This window comes from Drosophila takahashii, chromosome 2L, assembly GCF_030179915.1.
Source record: "Drosophila takahashii strain IR98-3 E-12201 chromosome 2L, DtakHiC1v2, whole genome shotgun sequence".
Taxonomy (NCBI): domain Eukaryota; kingdom Metazoa; phylum Arthropoda; class Insecta; order Diptera; family Drosophilidae; genus Drosophila; species Drosophila takahashii.
Genome location: NC_091678.1, coordinates 34,230,726 through 34,247,182, shown reverse-complemented (window position 1 = coordinate 34,247,182; position 16,457 = coordinate 34,230,726). Strand labels below are relative to the sequence as shown.

Below are 16,457 nucleotides of genomic sequence, written 5' to 3'. Positions count from 1 at the left end.
CTGTCCGTCTGTATGAACGCTGAGATCTCAGAAACTACAAAAGCTAGAAGGTTGAGATTTCCCACACATATTCTTTGGCTTCCTACGCAGCGCAAGTTTATTTTAGCCGAGCGCCACGCCCCCTCTAACGCCCACAATCGCCCACTAACGATTTTTAAATGGGTCCTGCGCCCACATCTTTAAAGATTTCCGAGAAGTATAAATGCAATTTTGTTGTGTATATTTATACCCATCGAAATGTAGAAGACATTTTTCAAATCGGACCATTCATTAAAAAGTTATACGCTATCAAAAATTATATATCTATCTCCCTCGCACTCCCTTTAGCTGAGTTACGATTATTAGTCGGGACACTAACCCGACACAGCGTTCGCACTCCCTTTAGCTGAGTGACGGGTATTAGATAGTCGGGACAATAACCCGACTATAGCGTTCTCTCTTGTTTTAGTCAGAAGTTTGCAACGCGGCCAGCTTCGGCCGAAGCTATCTCCCTTTCTTGTTTTCCAATCGTTTCTATGACATCCAATTTCGAAAAAAATTTGATTTAAAATACAGTATTAATAATTATTCCCATCACTCGTAGAGTAAAAAGGTATATTGTTTTCGCGCAAAAGTATGTAACAGCCAGAAGGAAGCATTTCCGACCCTATTAAGTATATATATTCTCGATCAGGATCACTAGCCGAGTCGATCTAGCCATGTCCGTCTGTCTGTCTGTCCGTCCGTATGAACGCTGAGATCTCGGAAACTGCAAAAGCTAGAAAGTTGGGATTACCCACACATGTTCTTGGGCTTCCTACGCAGTGCACGTTTGTTTCAGCAGAGAGCCATGGCCACTCTAGTGCCCCCAATCGACTTATCAATTAAAAAAAAAAAATTTTTATTTTATCATTCGGCCCGCCCTAGCTAACTATTTCATCAAAACTTTTGTATGTTGAAGGTGCGATCGTCACTAGTGTTTTACCTCGTTAAGAGGTGTTTTTATTTGATATCAGAAGTTTTTGTTTGTTTACTTTTGCTCTTGTAGGAGCTAATGGCGAAAATATCTGTGGTAACGCTGAAACAAAGATTATTGAAATACAACATTTATTTTATCACTCACCTTTTTATTGTTTTTTAGATTAAAATTCATTAAAACAAGAAAGGAAGCTAGCTTCGGCCAGCCGAAGCTTATATACCCTTGCAGATTTTTCTTATTAATTTACAAATCGCAAAAATGTTAAATTTCCTATTATTTTACATTAATTTTTCGATCGTTTCTATGGCAGCTATATGATATAGTAGTTCGATCTTTTTAAAATTTAAATCAGAAATCAGAAGGACAGACGGACAGACGGACATGGCTAGATCGACTCGTCTTGTGATGCTGATCAAGAATGTATATACTTTATGGGGTCGGAAACGTCTCCTTCACTGCGTTGCAAACTTCTGACTGAAATCATAATACCCTCTGCAAGGCTATAAAAATTAAATTAAATTAAAATTAATCATAATTAATTAAAATGAATGAATGCTACATATATTTGATAATACCAACATTCCGAAGAAAGATAATAATTGGTCAAAAACGTTGTTAGTTAAGATCATACTTTGCTCGAAAATAAATATTTCGTTTAAATAATTTTTTTCAGGGACCGTATTTTTTAAAGGCTACGTAAATTATAGGTATATTAGGCATTTTTCGCCAATTCGATTTCATTTTAAGTGTTATCAATACTACCAACACGAATTTTTATTTTTTAATGAATATTTTAGAAAATCCTGGTTGTAGGTTTGAAATTTATTTTTATACCCTTGCAGAGGGTATTATAATTTTTGTCAGAAGTTTGTAACGCAGTGAAGGAGACGTTTCCGACCCCATAAAGTATATATATTATTGATCAGGATCAATAGGGGAGTCGATATAGCCATGTCCGTCTGTTTCAATACCGTTTGCGAGCTCAGTTTAAAAGCTAGCGACTTGAAACTTTCACAGTCGTCCTAAAACAGATCAAGTTTGAAAACCGACCCGATCGGACGTCTATATCCTATAGCTCCCATAGGAACAATCGGATATAGCTTTCACAAAATGAAGATATTTCGCTCAGTGTAAGAGCTTTTAACATGAATCTTATTCTTTTACGCATACCTTGATCAGGGTAAAAGCGCGTGCCGATCGGACGTCTATATATTATAGCTCCCATAGGAACAATAGGGTGAAAAATGTAAAATTTTTTTTTTTTCAATAAAAGTTCATTGCGAGATTATTTGTGTAAGCTCTATGCTTTTGATGTTTCATCTTTAACCGGTGGTATGCCCAGATCCCTGTGGATGTTTTCGTTTCTAACATACCAGGATTTTTAAGTGTGAGCACTGTATTATGAGCAGAATAGAACTTTAAAGTCCAGAGTTTCTTCGAATGGGGCGATCTGCAAGATTGCCAAGCTCGGCGTAGGCGTCGTTTTTCCAGAACCAGTTGTTCGATTTTCAGATTAGCTTTGCTTTAGCTGCTACGCACAATTGTCTCTTCTGGTGTTGAGATTTTGTCTGCTGCCATGAGTACCTACTCCAGGGCATCAGCACAGAAGTCGATGTCATTCTCAGTGTTAAGCTGTATAAGCTCAATGTGGGAACTTACGTGCTTTTTTTACTTTTATGCGAAGTCAGCCCTAAAGGGTGCTCGATTACTTTGGGGCTTTGAAGGAGAGTTATTAAAACTGGCGAGTGATCCGATGATAAGTCCGATAGCGATGTGGCGCTTACTAAATTTCTTAGGATGTTCTTGTTCACAGCGAAGTAAATTAAGTCCGGAAGTTTTCTGGGGTCAGCTGGACAATATGAGGGTCTGCCAGGGGGGACATAGTCGAGTTTGTTGCTCAAATGTATGATTATTGTTGCCTTCCTTTGGGGGTCACGAGTCTTGATCCCCAGTGCGTGTGCTTGGCGTTGTAGTCTCCTCCTGCTACATAGCGATCTCCGAGTGAATTGTAAAAGTCCAAGAGTTCCTCTTCAGTTATTGTAAAACGCGGTGGGCAATAGACAGCGGCTATAGTGAAACTCCCGTTGCCTGCTTGTAATTTTATAGATGTAGCCTGCAAATAATTTCTTGCAAACCTCTGGTGAAAGTGGTGATTAATGCGTTCTCTGATTAAGATTCCGGTTCCTCCGTGGGCCTTGCCATCCGGATGATCTGTGCAATATAAAGTATACCCTCTTATTTGGAAGTTGTATTTACTTTTTAGGTGCGTTTCTGACAGCAGCATTTCATCTATTTGCATTGAGGAATTGAGTTATTTCAAGTTTGTGCCGTAAACCGCCATTGGCACTCAGTGTTGGGACATACCTAGATACTTTTACCTAGGTGCGTACCTAGGTACAATTTAGTGGTACCTTTTACCTTACCTAGGTATAAAAATAATTGGGTACCTTTTACCTTACCTAGCTACACATTTTTATATACCTTTGGAATTATTAAGGTACTTACATAGGTATTAAGCATTGCTCTGATTTAAACTAGCCACATCTGACTGCGACACATCTGACTGCGACTTCGTTTCGAAATTGTAATAGTCGGAACGCAGCATTAAAAGTCATTGGAAATTAGCCGTTCTCATGTTTGTTTTGTAAATTTACCTTTGCATTGCAATTTTCTCAAATGCTCAAAACAATTTGACTTTGCGCGACAGACATGGCCGAAAAAGAAAATTTAAACGAGAAAGTGTTGCCAACAATATTAAATGGCAAATTTTTTAACCCGGACGGCAAGTGCGTGTTGTGTGTTAATAAAACAATAAAATTCGATGATAAATCGACAGGAAATCTGCACACACTGCCTATGCCTTTTTTTATGTGTGAGATATGTACATATACACATTACTTACATATGTACATATTTGAGAATGAAAACTAATCGCGGTTTTATTTTATATAATTTTATGCACGAATGTATGTTCGCATCACTACATCAATTTATTTATGAAACCAAAGTGTATTTGGCGCGCAAAAATGCCGTATATACGTAAACAAACGGCATATACATATGCACAATATACATATAGTCAATGTTTCTACATACGGAATTTTTGCGCGCCAAATATGTACATGAGGGTTTCATAAATATATTAATAAAGTGATACGTGCATACAATTATTCATGCCGCGTGTTTTAAAAATATATACACAAAATTATTTAAGCTTATATTTATAAATAATTGGATTTAATTTCAACAACTTTAGAGGGTTCATCCAAGCAGTTACACGGACTACGAGGCCATGAAAGCTAAGACAGCTAAGACAAATATGGAACTTTGTAAGGAAAATTAGAAATCGTTTTTCGGTTCCTTGAGCTCAGCTTTTATAAAAAATAAAAAAACAATATATTTACCTTTTACCTTTACCTAGGTACTGGGAAATTGAAGTACCTTTACCTTACCTAGGTATTTATTTTTGCCCAATACCTTTTACCTTACCTAGGTACAAAAACACAGTACCTTTCCCAACACTGTTGGCACTCCACATGGATATTCAAAGGCAAGACATCGATTATTTAGATTGTTGGGATGTGAGCAAAATAATTAAAATGTTTTGATTTTGCATAAGGCTTTGCATTGTTGTTTTCATGAAAGGCATAAATTCCATCGCGTATGCGGTTCTTCAACAGTAATTCTTCTATGCAACAGGAATTACAGCTTGTACAGCTTGCACTTTGTTTTTCTTCAAGGCTCTGCTTTCTGGCTCCAGTTCGACATTAAAGAGTGGTTGCGGCTTTTTATTCCTGTTAATAATATTAATATTATTTTTTGCGAGAAATCCTTTTTCTTTCAGTGCATCTATTATCTCATTTTTGGATACGTCGGGCTTTAGAATGACATGAGACGGGATATAGGAAAAAATTCAAAGGAAGTCCGAAATGTAACATTTTGAACATTAAAAAAATCTTAAAAAAAACTGTGTCATCGAAAAAAAAGTGTATATTTTCATATTCATATTTTTTCATTTTTCTTAGATAAAATAATTTCAACAAAAGGCGGTGATATTTTAATTTAATTTTTTAGGGTTCCTAAAATATCCCTCACAATCTGTCATTATACCCTTGCAGAGGGTATTATGATTTCAGTCAGAAGTTTGCAACGCAGTGAAGGAGACGTTTCCGACCCCATAAAGTATATATATTCTTGATCAGCATCACTAGACGAGTCGATCTAGCCATGTCCGTCTGTCCGTCTGTCCGTCTGTCTGTTTCTACGCAAACTAGTCTCTCAGTTTTTGAGCTATCGGGATGAAACTTTCCCAAAAGTCTTCTTTCTATTGCAAATAGTATATATGTTGGAACCAACCGGATCGGACAACTATATCTTATAGCTCCCATAGGAAGGATCGGAAAAAAAAACTTTAAAAAATTCTAGCTTCGGTGTTTTTTGAAATATTACCTTCTACTTTTGGGGATGTTATTTTTTAAATATTTTTGAATTTCGAATTAAATATTTAAAAAATCGGACTACTATATCATATAGCTGCCATAGGAACGATAGGTAAATTAATGGAAAAGTAATAGGAAATAAATTCTAGCTTCTTTGGTTTTTATTGTATTATCTTCTACTCTAGGATATGACTCTTTTTAAATATTTCCGAATTTCAATTTTAATTTGATCAAAATCGGACGACTATATCATATAGCTGCCATAGGAACGATCGGAAAATTAATGAGAAATATTAGAAAATTGAAAATTTTTGCGATTTGTTAATTAATAGGAATGATCTGCAAGGGTATATAAGCTTCGGCTGGCCGAAGCTAGCTTCCTTTCTTGTTTTTGTGATATTTTTCACAATAAACAAGAGAGACCGCTATAACCGGCTGCCCCGACTTTCAGATACTCATTACTCAGACCAAAGGGAGTGCGAGGGGAGATGGAGAGCTAAAACTTTGATCGCGCACAACTTTTTAGCGAATCGTACGAAAAATTTTTCCTACATTTCGAGGTATTGGTAAACACATTAAAACTGCATTTTTACTATTCCGAAATCTTTAAAGGTGTGGGCGCTATACACCTTTTAAAATCGTTTAAGGCGACTGTGGGCGTTAGAGGGGGCGTGGCCCTCGGCTGAAACAAACTTGCGCTGCGTAGGAAGCCCAAGAATAGCTGTGGGTAATCCTAACTTTCTAACTTTTGTAGTTTCCGAGATCTCAGCGTTCATACGGACGGACAGACAGACGGACATGGCTAGATCGACTCGCTTAGAGATCCTGATCGAGAATATAGGGTCGGAAATGCTTCCTTCTGGTTATTACATACTTTTGCACGAATACAATATACCCTTTTAGTCTACTAGTAACGGGTATAATAAAAAAGTTTGGAGTACTTTGGGTGTGAGTTTTATTGCCTTTTAAAGGTGTCCCAGCTTTCACACCTCTTTTTTAATATGTCGTTTTTTGGCACTTTAGAAAAAATTTTGTTTTGGTTTTCCATACAGAAAAAGCTACAATAGTAAGATTTTGATTGGTACGCACGAGAAGTTTCATAAGCGAATGACCAATGGCAGATTTATAAATAAAGGTGTACCAATCTACAGACCTCTCCCCTTTATTGCTAACACCGCGGATTTGTTTTCAAAACTACGGCGTTCTTCTGGCTTAGCTCGCGTTTGGATATTATAGCGATTAATAAAAGTTGCAACTGGAGTTTTATTTGTTCAAAAAATCAAGTAATTTTGAAATTTTTTCTATAAAAACTGGTTGGATGGATTTTATTCAAACGAATTGTATATTATAAAGTGTCATTTAAATAACATTATAACCCAACTATGACCTTGAGTTCGCTTAAATCCTTACGATTATGTTAAAAAACAGGTCAAGTCAAATCACTAATTTAAACTATAGGGGAGAGGTCTGTAGGTTGAGACGGTCTGTAAGTTGAGACACTCAATTTTCTCAAAACTTATCCACTAAAAAAATTGTTTTTATTTTTTTTTTGTAGTCCTTTTTAGTGACAAAACTTTTGGGGAAAAAATTATAAGCCAGGCTCTAGCCAGATTAAAGCTGTGAGAGTCGTGTACCATTCATTCACCAAAAAAGTTTTTGTCTACATTTTTCAAAATTCCATTTAAAATTAATAACGTCCTTAAATTAACTTGGTAAGAGATTTAAAACATTAGTTTATTAACTGTTAACTAATTAAAAAAAAGAATCAGCTTAATGTGACAGTCAGAACCAGAGTTATTAATTTTTTTCCCGAAACATCCCATTTTGTGTAAGTTGAGACACTTTGAGCGTGTAAGTTGAGACACCCGTTTTTCATACAAAAATGCCTTAGGCCAACAGAGGTCGCTTTCTGCCTAGTACATTTCTTTGATATTAGGGGAAAAGTGAATGTTCAAAGAGCCTTTTGATTTTAATTGTTATTTGGTCTAAGTTCTTAAAAAATGGATGGGAAATAATTTAGGACAAACTAAAATTGATAAAATTAACATAAATGATTAGTTCCTTATAGTTTGGAGTACTTTTTGTGTGAGTATTATTGACTTTTAAAAGTGTCTCAACTTACAGACCTCTTTTTGAAAATGTCGTTTTTTGGGACTTTTAAAAAAAATAATTTTTCAGTTTTCCCTAAGGAAAAAAATATATTTTTTTGTTTTTTATGGTTTTTTTTGGTGTGTAGCAATTATTTTATGACAGTGAAGTTATTATTTATTGACAGTACATGTTTTTATCGAAACAACAAGCCTTTGTTCTTGAAAAAATATGAATAATTTACGAAGTTATGGCAATTCTTTCGGAACACTTTTTTTTTTATAGCGGCTTGCGGTGACCACGATGGAAGTCCAGCAGGTCAACTTATATCAAAAAACCAAAAATTTTTAGTTAGTATAGTATTATTTCCAGTTCGTGAACGATTATTTTTAAGAATATTTGCTTTTTTCTGCATACAGTAACAATTTTTCCAAAAAGTTGATTTTTCGAGTTCTAAAAATTTTATTAAAAAATTCTGATCTGCGAAATTAAAATTGGCGCATAAAAACTGAATCGTTCATGAACTCGGCACAATCATTACGAATAATTTAAAAAAAAAATTGAAGAAGATCGATCAAATAGTTCTTGCGCAATCGTGGTCACAGCGAAGGCACTTTTGGAAAAACACGACTTTGAGATAATCGCTTTCAAAGTTTTACGTTGACGTTGCAACTATTGAAGTCGAGCGCGGCAAAACGCTGTTTTCCTATCGAACTATTATTCGGATCTGTATGGAAATTTGGGGAGATGTTCTCTTTTGAAAAAAAAAGGTATATAAGCCCTTAAGCTAATAGACTAACCTACCAACTATTGAAGTCGAGCGCGGCAAAACGCTGTTTTCCTATCGAACTATTATTCGGATCTGTATGAAAATTTGGGGAGATGTTCTCTTTTGAAAAAAAAAGGTATATAAGCCCTTAAGCTAATAGACTAACCTTTCGATCAGTACAAAATGCGTAAAGTTTCATAAGTGAATGTCGAAATGGCAGATTAAAAACAAAAGGTGTACCAACCTACAGACCTCTCCCCTATAAGGGTCGACACGCCCAAAAAAACACCCGCAGAATGCAAATGCAACCAAAAATGCGCGTTAGTTTTCGAAAATCAACAATTAAGTAATTAGTTGTTGCTATTCACGTCTGTAAAAATCGGAAGCAGATCGCTTTCAGCAGACAACCATTATAGCTTTCACACACATTAGAAGTTTAAGCGACGAAGCCTTGAAGTATGTCACAGCCTAGAAGTATCTAATTCTTAATTACAGATTCCTAGATGTGGTATAAATAGAAGTTTCGACGCTCAGCTCACATCTTCTTCTCTGGCTGATAAGGTAGCGGTGACGCCCTACCGAAATTTGCAAATCCCAGAAAGTCCGAGGTTCACTCCTCAGCGAGTGCAAGTGCGTAGAAATGCTAAATTGTTGAGTTATTTATAACCCAACTATGACCTTGAGTTCGCTTAAATCCTCACATTTATGTTAAAAAACAGGTCAAGTCAAATCATTATTTTTAATTTTTATACCCTTGCAGAGGGTATTATAATTTTGGTCAGAAGTTTGTAACGCAGTGAAGGAGACGTTTCCGACCCCATAAAATATATATATTCTTGATCAGGATCAATAGGGGAGTTGATGTAGCTATGTCCGTCTGTCCGTCTGTCCGTCTGTCCGTCTGTTTCAATACCGTTTGCGAGCTCAGTTTAAAAGCTAGCGCCTTGAAATTTTCACAGTCGTCCTAAAACATGTGTACGCAGATCAAGTTTGAAAGCCGACCCGATCGGACGTCTATATCCTATAGCTCCCATAGGAACAATCGGATATAGCTTTCACAAAATGAAGATATTTCGCTCAGTGTAAGAGCTTTTGACATGAATCTTATTCTTTTACGCATACCTTGATTAGGGTAAAAGCGCGTGCCGATCGGACGTCTATATCTTATAGCTCCCATAGGAACAATAGGGTGAAATCGGTCAAAATTTGACGTTTTTCAGGATATTTCGCGCAAAATATAAGCTATTCCCATGAAACTTTCCAAATCGTATTATTTTGTGCGTACCTTGATCAGGGTAAAAGCGCGTGCCGATCGGACGTCTATATCCTATAGCTCCCATAGGAACAATCGGATATAGCTTTTACAAAATGAAGATATTTCGCTCAGTGTAAGAGCTATTGACAAGAATCTTTCTAAATCATATTATTTTACGCATACCTTGATCAGGGTAAAAGCGCGTGCCGATCGGACGTCTATATCTTATAGCTCCCATAGGAACAATAGGGGGAAATCGGTTCAAATTTGTCGTTTTTCAGGATATTTCGCGCAGAATATAAGCTATTCCCATGAAACTTTACAAATCGTATTTTTTTGTGCGTACCTTGATCAGGGTAAAAGCGCGTGCCGATCGAACGTCTATATCTCATACTTTCCATATTAACAATAGTTAAATGCTGTAAAAATATCCTTTTATACCCTTGCAGAGGGTATTATAATTTTGGTCAGAAGTTTGTAACGCAGTGAAGGAGACGTTTCCGACCCCATAAAGTATATATATTCTTGATCAGGATCAATAGGGGAGTCGATATAGCCATGTCCGTCTGTCCGTCTGTCCGTCTGTCCGTCTGTTTCAATACCGTTTGCGAGCTCAGTTTAAAAGCTAGCGCCTTGAAACTTTCACAGTCGTCCTAAAACATGTGTACGCAGATCAAGTTTGAAAGCCGACCCGATCGGACGTCTATATCCTATAGCTCCCATAGGAACAATCGGATATAGCTTTCACAAAAATGAAGATATTTCGCTCAGTGTAAGAGCTATTGGCATGAATCTTTCCAAATCGTATTTTTTTGTGCGTACCTTGATCAGGGTAAAAGCGCGTGCCGATCGGACGTCTATATCTTATAGCTCCCATAGGAACAATAGGGTGAAATCGGTCAAAATTTGACGTTTTTCAGGATATTTCGCGCAAAATATTAGCTATTCCCATGAAACTTTCCAAATCGTATTTTTTTGTGCGTACCTTCATTAGGGTAAACGCGCGTGCCGATCGGGCGTCTATATCCTATAGCTCCCATAGGAACAATAGGGTGAAAAATTTTAAAATTTTATTTTTTCAATTATAAAATATTTTGTTGTTTATTAATGCATGTTGCTAGTCTAGTCAAGTTTTAATTCGTAAAATCTGCAAGGGTTTTAAAACTTCGGCTTGCCGAAGTTAGCTTCCGTCCTCGTTTTTTTAAGAATTTTTTTTGCCCTTCCAAAGTCAAATATGCGTTTTTTACTTAAAAAATAAAAATTTGGGCTAAAAAATAAAAAAAAAGGCTTCGCAGGGAGCGGGTTTTTTTTATGCAGAGCCGTTTAGAAATATATACTCCATGTGTGTGTATGTTTCTACTTGAAAGTAGATGATGTGCTTAAATACAAATAAACCTATTAATTTCCTTTCAGCCAATGCAAAATAAAAAGGTTTTCAAAAAACGCGCAAATAAGAAATAAGAAAGTCTTGACAACCTAATTTCCTAACTCCAAACTAATTTTAAGCGAACGAAGTCGAAAATAAAAAGGTTTGGGAGGTCTTATAGCAAGTGAAGAGGTTACCTGTGTACTTATTATTTTGGCCAGTAGTGTATATCCGAACACTCACAATACATTAAAAATATCAGGCACCTACAGGTTACAAATCAATAATTTTTAAAAATGCTGCTTCCTGCTGCTTTCGGACGGGAGTAGAAAAATCAGCAGCAACCTAATATTTAAGCCAAATATTTGAACAGATACAGACTTCGTTATGTATAACGATTTTTATACCCGTTACTCAAAGAGTAAAAGGGCATATTGTATTCGTGCAAAAATATGTAGCAGCTAGAAGGAAGCATTTTCGACCCTCCCTTTAGCTGAGTAACGGGTATCTGATAGTCGGGGCATTTAAATCTTATACGTTTGAATCTTATATTTGAATCTTATACGTCGGACCAGACTAATTAAAAAACATGGTAGTTTTCAAAAACATTACGACATTTTAATGTCAGTGGTTGCTTGGGAATAATGTCCTATTATATTTCTTTTTGATCTATAAAATAAAAATAATTAATTTATATTTACCTCAATTTGTATCTTTTAAGCCGAGCCATTGCCACTAATGGATCTTTGCCGAAGAACAATTCGACAAAAAATTGGTCGTGCGAACATGGAGGAGCGCATACAACAACTTCAACTTCCTCTATCGATGAAAACATATTTATTGTATAAAAACCGTAGATAATATTTTTATTCAGTAAGAGAAAAACCAATTAAAATTTTTTCTGCATGTGATGAAAGCAGTAAAAAATAATTGTGTTAGCTTGTAATAGTATTAGATCAATGTTAGTTTGTCTGTCCTTTAACAGGAAAAACATAGGTATACAATTCTTAATAATACTTTAACTTAGCTATAACGGTTTATTGTATATTAAGAAACATGCAAGTAATAGTATGTATACAGTATGACATCTCATTTTGCAATAAATTGGAGAATTGTGTTTCTTCATGTAACATTATTTATAAAATTATATTCTTTTTTTATGTTGTATACAAAAAGGTCCCTTCACACACTCGAGCGGTACGCTTCGTCTTCGTGTACTGTCGTTCGCAGAGATACGTCGGTTTATATTTTATCGTGACAAGCTTTATCATGCAAATAGCTTTTATTGAAAATCATTGTTGCTTGAAACGTACTATTAAGTTTCACTTGTACCGTGAAAAATAGAGGTCTGTCTTAAATAGTTTTTATATCTGTTACTCGTAGAGTTAACAGGTATGTTGTGCACCTGCAAAAGTTTGTAACAGGAAAAAGAAAGCGTTTGTGACCCTATAAAGTATATACATGTAACATTACCCAGGTTTGTCTGTCTGTCTGTCTGCTATAAGCAAATAATTATTATAACAGAAGCAGTCGCTCTGCTGCATGCATTTCTTCGTCTCCCTCGTACTTCCATTAGCTGAGTAACTGTTATCTGATAGTAGGGGTACTTGACTCTCTCTTGTTTTTTTTTTTGGATTTCTCTGTATTTCCCCTGGTTACTTGAGTTCTAACGTTCCGATATTTATAAAACTTTTCGTGAGTATTCTTAAAACTATAACTTCAATCAAATAACATAAAATAATACAGATTGTTGATCCGGTACAAGTGTATATAACCCCTTTATATTTAAATATAAGTAATGGCTTTAAAAATCCAAATTCGAATATTCTGTATAATAGTCAATATAGTTTTCAACATGTGTACTTATGCAGTATATCGTCTCGTAATTCTACACATTTAAGATATTGAATAAAAAATTCTAAAGTAAGCGAAACATACGTGGGTGACACAGAAGTCGATTAGCGCTTAATTCGGGTATCAATTATAATTAATGGACTTAATAATTTCGCCCGAATTCAACGCTACGCGATTTATGCGGCACATAAGCATCAACATGTGAGTGGGAGAACAGCGGGCGGCTTCAAAAGTCCCAAAAGTCTAAATCTTAAACTAAAATAAACCTCTCGAGTTTTATATGAGTTAGAAGTAATTTGGCCCTAATTTCCGTAACTTTGTTGTTGAAGTCTACTATTCGGTTGTTTTTAAGTCGTCCATTTTATTTTAAAGCGGTTTTTGTGACATCAAGATTTGCTTTTGGGGGATAGTTGACTGAAAGAGATTTCTGTGACACCCCTTTATATCAACACAAAAAGCGAAAATAAAGTCTGTTCCTGTTTTTACAACGCAAAGATTCAGAAAGCAAAAATTTTAGAAAGTGTATTTAATGACGAGTGTAATAATTGTTCGTCACAAATGTTGATATCAGAACTTTTGGATGTTGAAGGTGCGATGTTTTTATTTTTGTTTGTTTACTCTTACTCTCATTGGAGCTAATATATACACTTAAATTTAAATTGTTTAACCATAATTTTTAAACTATTATATTAAAACGAATTTAGTCAAAAAGGCGCTTAAGTATTTCAAAATACCTTTTAAACGAGGTAAAGCACATGACTGTAGCTTTAGCAGTTCAGAAGTTTAAACTTACGAAATTTAGCTTTTTTTGTAGCTTTTTTCCCGCTAAAGTAGCGGGTTATTCCAAAAGTCGTAAAACAAAAGTTTTGTATATGGAACTGCTTAAAACAATCTAAATGATTCCATGACCCTAAAATACAGTTTGGATACGCTCCCACAAAATTTAAAACTACGGCAGCAATAATTGTTCTGAGCTGGCAAAGTGGCTACTTTTGTTTTTGAATAACTTTTGAACCTGACTCTTTACAATAACGTGATATATACTAAAATTTAAGGAATCTCAAGGGCTATAAAGTTTAAAGTTTTAAAGAAAATCGTTAGACTCGTTTTTGAGAAAATAAAACTATGGCAGATACATAAAAAGTGTTTAGGAGGCGTTTATTGTACTTCAAAATATAATGTGAGGTAAAGCCTAGTACTCAGTTCGGCTAAGAGTTTTACTAGTCGAAAAATATTAATCTTTTAGTGTGACCGAAGTTTTCGGAGTTCATCCGCAATGCATGTAGCACGGTCTTACTCTCAGCAAACAAATTAACTGGCGCCAATTTTAAAATATCTCAAAACGTTGAGCCGACCTGGGTCGCAAGCTTTAAATTCGCTATTGGAATGGCAATATGTATTGTATCCTTCCATTTATATGTTATTGGCAGATTAAATTTTTTATTCTTTGGGCCGCGGCTAAAGGCGTTCATCGGAATTCATCCGCTAAATCTAGTATTTTTTGGTATTTCCTTACTGTTTCCTTAGCTCAACTGAGTACCGAGGTGGAAAAAAGTCCCCGGCTAAAGGCGTTAGCTAACTATTTGCCTATCGCTTACTCTTATGCTTAGCTAGCAGTTTTTGTCGTACTGAGTACTAGGCTTGAAGCCTAGTAGGCTTGAAGCCTAGTAGGCTTGAAGCCTAGTAGGCTTGAAGCCTAGTACTCAGTTCGGCTAAGAGTTTTACTAGTCGAAAAATATTAATCTTTTAGTGTGACCGAAGTTTTCGGAGTTCATCCGCAATGCATGTAGCATGGTCTTACTCTCAGCAAACAAATCAACTGGCGCCAATTTTGAAATGTTACAAAATGTTGAGCCGACCTGGGTCGCATGCTTTAAATTCGCTGTTGGAATGACGAAATGTATTGCCGCAACTCCTACAGGCAGTTTTCCATTGCTTTTTGGGGTTTTCCTTTCATTTATAATTTGTTATTGGCACACCGCTTTTGCACAAACACAGCCAAAGATTACATATTTTAATCCTAGTACTCAGTACGACGAAAACTGCTAGCTAAGCATAGGAGTAAGCGAGAGGCAAATAGGTAGCTAAAGCCTTTAGCCGGGGACTTTTTACACCGCGGTACTCAGTTGAGCTAAGGAAATGGTAAGGAAATACCAAAAAAATACTATATTTAGCGGATGAATTCCGATGAAAGCCTAGTACTCAGTTCGGCTAAGAGTTTCACTAGTCGAAAAATCTTATTACTTTAGTGTGACCGATGTTTTCGGGGTTCATCCGCAATGCATGTAGCATGGTCTTACTCTCAATCAGTTGACAAACAGCAAACATCAACTGGCGCCAATTTTGAAATGTTACAAAATGTTGAGCCGACCTGGGTCGCATGCTTTAAATTCGCTGTTGGAATGACGAAATGTATTGCCGCAACTTGATAGTCTTCATCTTGATGAGGCCATTTCAACTTTTTATAATGTCCTTTATTCCATATTTGATGAATTAGTCCCTTCCACAGTTGTTAATAACTCTAACAGCCCTCCGTGGTCTTCCAAACACTTGGCTCACTTAAAAAATATAAAAACTAAACTTTTTAAGAAGTTCGCCAAAACAGGACTTCAGTCTGATTTTTCCAAATACAGCGTTGCTAAATCCAATTACTTCCTGCATAATTCTGAATGTTATAACAGCTACCTCCTACGCTGTAAAAACGAATTTCGCAGCAATCCTAAATTATTTTATTCCTTCGTCAACTCAAAGCGCAAAGCTAACAAATTTCCTCCATCACTACAGCTAAATAATGTATCTGCATCGAATGATCAAGATATTGGCAACCTGTTTGCGGACTTTTTCCAATCCACCTATTGCAAAAATAATACCGGAATCAATTGTAGCTACTCCTACCAGCTACCCCACACTGACGCCATTTTCAATCCTCTAATTGATGAAGCAGAAGTTCTACGTAGCCTATCCACGATTAAATTATCATTCTCTGCGGGTCCTGATATGGTTCCAAGCTGTGTCCTCAAACATTGCGCCATACCACTTGCAGTTCCATTAACTATGATTTTTCATAAGTCGATTGCTACTGGCACATTTCCATCTATGTGGAAAGAATCCTTTCTTATTCCGCTACATAAAAAAGGTAGTAAATCTGATATCAGCAACTATCGCGGCATAGCCAAACTTAGTGCTATTCCTAAGCTCTTTGAAAAACTTATTTGCGATCAACTGCAGCACCAGTGTCGCTCCTTAATATCCTCTAAGCAGCATGGTTTCACAAAGTGCCGGTCTACAACAACTAACCTGCTTGAGTTTACGACCTTCATTAGTCAAGGCTTTAAATCCACAATGCAAACTGATGTTATCTTTACTGACTTTAGTAAAGCCTTTGATTCGGTCAACCACGAGCTACTGCTCCACAAGCTCCTCCTCCTCGGATTTCCTCCAACTCTACTGACATGGCTTCGTTCTTATTTAACAAATCGTACCCAAAAGGTCCAGTACAACAGCATTTATTCAAAAGCTGTTTCCGTATATTCGGGTGTACCACAAGGCAGTCACCTCGGTCCTTTACTATTTGGCTTATTTATCAACGATCTTCCTCAAGTAATTGAGTTCTCCAAAGTACTTATGTTTGCGGATGATGTCAAGTTGTGTATGCATCTGACCTCACCTAGTTCCTACATGCAGCTCCAGCTCGACTTAAATAACCTTCAATCCTGGTGCCTAGTCAA

The 16,457-nt window shown here is 36.1% G+C and overlaps 1 protein-coding gene across 2 annotated transcripts in view; it reads left to right on the top strand.

The window, feature by feature from the left end:
• The window catches only part of gus (splA/ryanodine receptor domain and SOCS box containing gustavus), a 47,701-nt gene extending 35,682 nt beyond the window's left edge, over positions 1-12,019 (top strand). For both annotated transcript variants that reach the window (XM_070212567.1, XM_070212573.1), the window contains exon 3: positions 11,597-12,019. In XM_070212567.1, the coding sequence (XP_070068668.1) occupies positions 11,597-11,736 (140 nt within the window). In that variant the 3' untranslated portion in view covers positions 11,737-12,019. The remainder of the gene's footprint in view (positions 1-11,596) is intronic.
• Positions 12,020-16,457: the final 4,438 nt, after the last annotated feature.